Below are 1,497 nucleotides of genomic sequence, written 5' to 3' on the forward strand. Positions count from 1 at the left end.
CACCGGCCATGTGCACGGGCTCCAGTCCCTCTGGCAGTGCATGCACGCCTGCAATATCTATTACACAAAGCGATATACAATGGCGGCGATTTGCGTAATAGAGCCAACCTGCTGCAGTACTACTGCAGTGGCTGGTCTTTAAGTGGTTAAAGACCGCCCACCTCAGATATACTGCGGCAAGTCCGCTCTATTGCGCAATATGACGTACCTGTACATCATTTCATGCAATAGATAGCAGGGTAAGAGCCAATCAGAGGGTCTGGCGCACGCGATGTCTGCCAGGACCCATCAATCGTTCCCCAGAGAGGCAGAACAGTGTTCTGCCTATGTAAACAAGGCAGATCACCGTTCTATCAGGGAAGTACACAGTGACTAAGCTAAGCAGGAACACAGGTCTCTGTGTTGTCCCAGTCAGTCCATGCCCCACACAGTTAGAAAGCACCCCTAGGAACACACTTAACCCTTGGATTGCTCCTGATGTTAACCCCTTGTGATAGAGTTAAACAACTCTATCACATTTGGCTCATTGCGTAATCAGTTAAAAACCGGTGTCTATTTGGATTTGGATCTGTCATGTTGGCATCTTCGATAAAAGTTCTCTCAAATGCTGATTTAATGGCACTCCAGAATTTTTGCTTGAAGTCTTGGCCAATGAAGACGTAGAGAAGAGGGTTCACACAGCTGTTTGAATAAGCCAAAACATGTTACATGTCTGCCTATAGCAATTACAAACCAGTAATTATATTGCAATGTGTTGCTTCCGTATGAACCCATGATAGAAAATACATGGTAAGGAAACCAGCAAATAAAGAAGGAAATGATGACGGCAGCAATCACTTTGAAAGGTTTGGTAAATGTTGCTCTGCGGTTTCTTTGAATACGCAAAAAGATGACAGTGTAACAAAAGATAATGATAGTGAAAGCGATAACAAACAGAACAATAAATCTTATTATAATTTGTACTTTGTCCATTACCCAATCTTCAAAACAATACACAAATTTATCATTTGCATCATATATGTGTGTATTTGTAAAGTAAGCTACATTGAGTAGAAGAGATATAATCCAAAGTACAAGAACGACTTTCACAGCCAATCTCACGGTGCGATGGTTCCGACACCAGACAGGGAAGACTACGGAGATACAGCGATCAATGCTGATGATGGTGAGTTGTAGGACACTGGCAGACAGATTGAGATATAATACAAAATAGTTAAGCTTGCACATGAAGCTTCCAAATGGCCAGTGACCGTCAAGGGCAAAGTGAGTGATAGTTAAGGGTAGGAAAAGGCAGAAGGTAAAATCGGCAAAAGCTAAACTTAGAAACCAAACAGAGTTGACCGTCTTCTTCATCCTGAAGACAACAAACCAGATGACCAGACCATTTCCAGTGATTCCCAGCAAACAGATCCCAGATAAAACCATAATGCATGAAACATTAAGTATTTTAAACATTGCATTAGTTTCCTTAGTAGTGTTGGTCCCCATACTTCCAGA

The 1,497-nt window shown here is 42.2% G+C and overlaps 1 protein-coding gene across 1 annotated transcript; it reads right to left on the reverse strand.

Moving 5' to 3' along the window:
- Positions 1–512: 512 nt before the first annotated feature.
- LOC120915816 (chemokine-like receptor 1) lies at positions 513–1,497 on the reverse strand. Its single transcript, XM_040326614.1, is given in 2 exon segments — positions 513–699; positions 701–1,497. Coding segments are annotated over 2 exon segments (975 nt in total). The 5' UTR covers positions 1,489–1,497.

This window comes from Rana temporaria, chromosome 10, assembly GCF_905171775.1.
Source record: "Rana temporaria chromosome 10, aRanTem1.1, whole genome shotgun sequence".
NCBI lineage: Eukaryota > Metazoa > Chordata > Amphibia > Anura > Ranidae > Rana > Rana temporaria.